Below are 1,834 nucleotides of genomic sequence, written 5' to 3' on the forward strand. Positions count from 1 at the left end.
TAGTTCTTCAACATGATAATTGTTCCGGCATTGGTGCTTAAACCATCTTTTGTTCAAGTTGATCACTAAACTTGACAATTGTTCTCTCATTGAGGCTTGAACCTTTTTCTGGTTAAAATTAATTTCTGAACAATTACCAAATTCAAGTCTTAAAAGATTGCATTAACCCGAAAAATACAAAAGCTTACTTGAATATAATATACTAAATTAAAGGCGTTTTTTTTTTAATATATGAGCCTAAAAATAATAAAGGTATGTCACTCACCACACGGTTTATACTGTTTAGGCTAAATTATGGTTCATGTGGCTTGATGGATGTAGCATTCAAATTTACCCTTTCTGTATTCTTTACTTTGCTTACTCTGTCTGTACCAAATGAATAGTTGGACTCGTGCGCTTGTCCACTCGATTTAGCTACTAACTATTCAGGTGAATTTGGCAAAATATCATCTACTATTAAGCACAAATATCAAACATCAATTTTTAAAATAAATATAAATAAAATATAAATTTCTCATAGAGATTGAATGGAATGATAAAATAATTTATGTTCAATTTTTTATAAAAATTCCTTGTTTTTTTTAGCATATCCGTATGCTCCCGGACAGCTAGTGGGTTGCAGGGATTGAAGTGGGTACAGTAGATATAGCTTATTAAGAGGAGCCCAGTGAGCCAGAATCAAATCATAACACCTCTATTCAAAAAACTCTCCCTTTCATGTATAAATATAACTCTAAACTTCATTCAACATATCTACCCTTTCATATATATATATATATTTACTGCTTCTATTTTTAGTACTAGTAGTCGCAGTGACATAACAACAGTAGAGCACTGCTGAAGCTTACTCATTCAAATGGCAGGCAAAGAAAAGGACACAAGATTTATTAATAACAAGCAGGCCTGTGAGCCTTGCAGATCATTTGGTCAAAAATGCAGTCATTTGGTTAAGAAGCAGCGAGCCAAATTCTACATCCTCCGACGTTGCATTGCTATGCTTGTTTGCGGCCGTGAGCGTGGCGACCCTTAGGAGAACCCCCCTCCCCACCAACGGCCACCTTAATTGCTTTCATCCCTCTCCCAGTTGTATAGTAGTTAAGAAAGTACTTTTCATTTGATATATATATGTTATATAGTAGTATTATTTTTAGCTATTACTGCTAATTTCAAGTATAAGAAAATTTAATAAAATTCTAGATCTGTTTAGGTTTATATTATTGCTTTCCTCTTACTTTGCTTTTCTTTAGCTGTCAAATGGATTGATGGGACTGAAGGGAAATCTGGGTTGTCATCTAAATTTTCTTAACTGTCCATTTCTCTTCCACGTATACTTTCTTCATTCATTCTTTTTTTAGCTATCTGTTAACAATTTTCATTGGCAAAAAAGGAACTTGTTAATAGTACCATAGTTCATCATATTGCCTCAGTATTCAAGTGCTGATAGCTGTACTCTTGGCCTCTGCTAATCTGATATATTTTATAATTTATTTATTTATTCTTTTTTAAAATTGTGCTATAAACTGGGTTGCATAATCTTCCTTTTTTCCTTTTCTTTCTGAGATCTTTACATGAAATCATCATTGGTTAAAGAGGAAAAATATAGCATCCTTTTCACTGTCAAACATATGAATCATTAAACAATTAATAGTTCTTGCCTTTTCCTTTGTTACTAACACATGTAATTATCATTAGTCTAAAGGAAGGAATAAAAAACAGAAGAAACTAGTTTCAAGTAGATGTGTTGGATTATATATTTAAAGCATAATTTTAAAATATATGAAAAGAATAAATATATTCTCGTATGTCTGATAACTTACCTTCAAATAACAGGGAA

At 32.0% G+C, this 1,834-nt stretch overlaps 1 protein-coding gene across 1 annotated transcript; it reads left to right on the plus strand.

Moving 5' to 3' along the window:
• The first annotated feature begins 709 nt into the window (after nt 1–709).
• LOC105767851 (small polypeptide DEVIL 16) lies at nt 710–1,231 on the plus strand. The gene has a single exon (XM_012587426.2). The coding sequence runs from the start codon at nt 857–859 to the stop codon at nt 1,028–1,030; it is 174 nt and encodes a 57-aa protein (XP_012442880.1). The 5' UTR covers nt 710–856; the 3' UTR covers nt 1,031–1,231.
• The last annotated feature ends 603 nt before the right edge of the window (nt 1,232–1,834 follow it).

The sequence above is a fragment of the Gossypium raimondii genome, chromosome 4 (genome assembly GCF_025698545.1).
Source record: "Gossypium raimondii isolate GPD5lz chromosome 4, ASM2569854v1, whole genome shotgun sequence".
In the NCBI taxonomy this organism is placed as follows: domain Eukaryota; kingdom Viridiplantae; phylum Streptophyta; class Magnoliopsida; order Malvales; family Malvaceae; genus Gossypium; species Gossypium raimondii.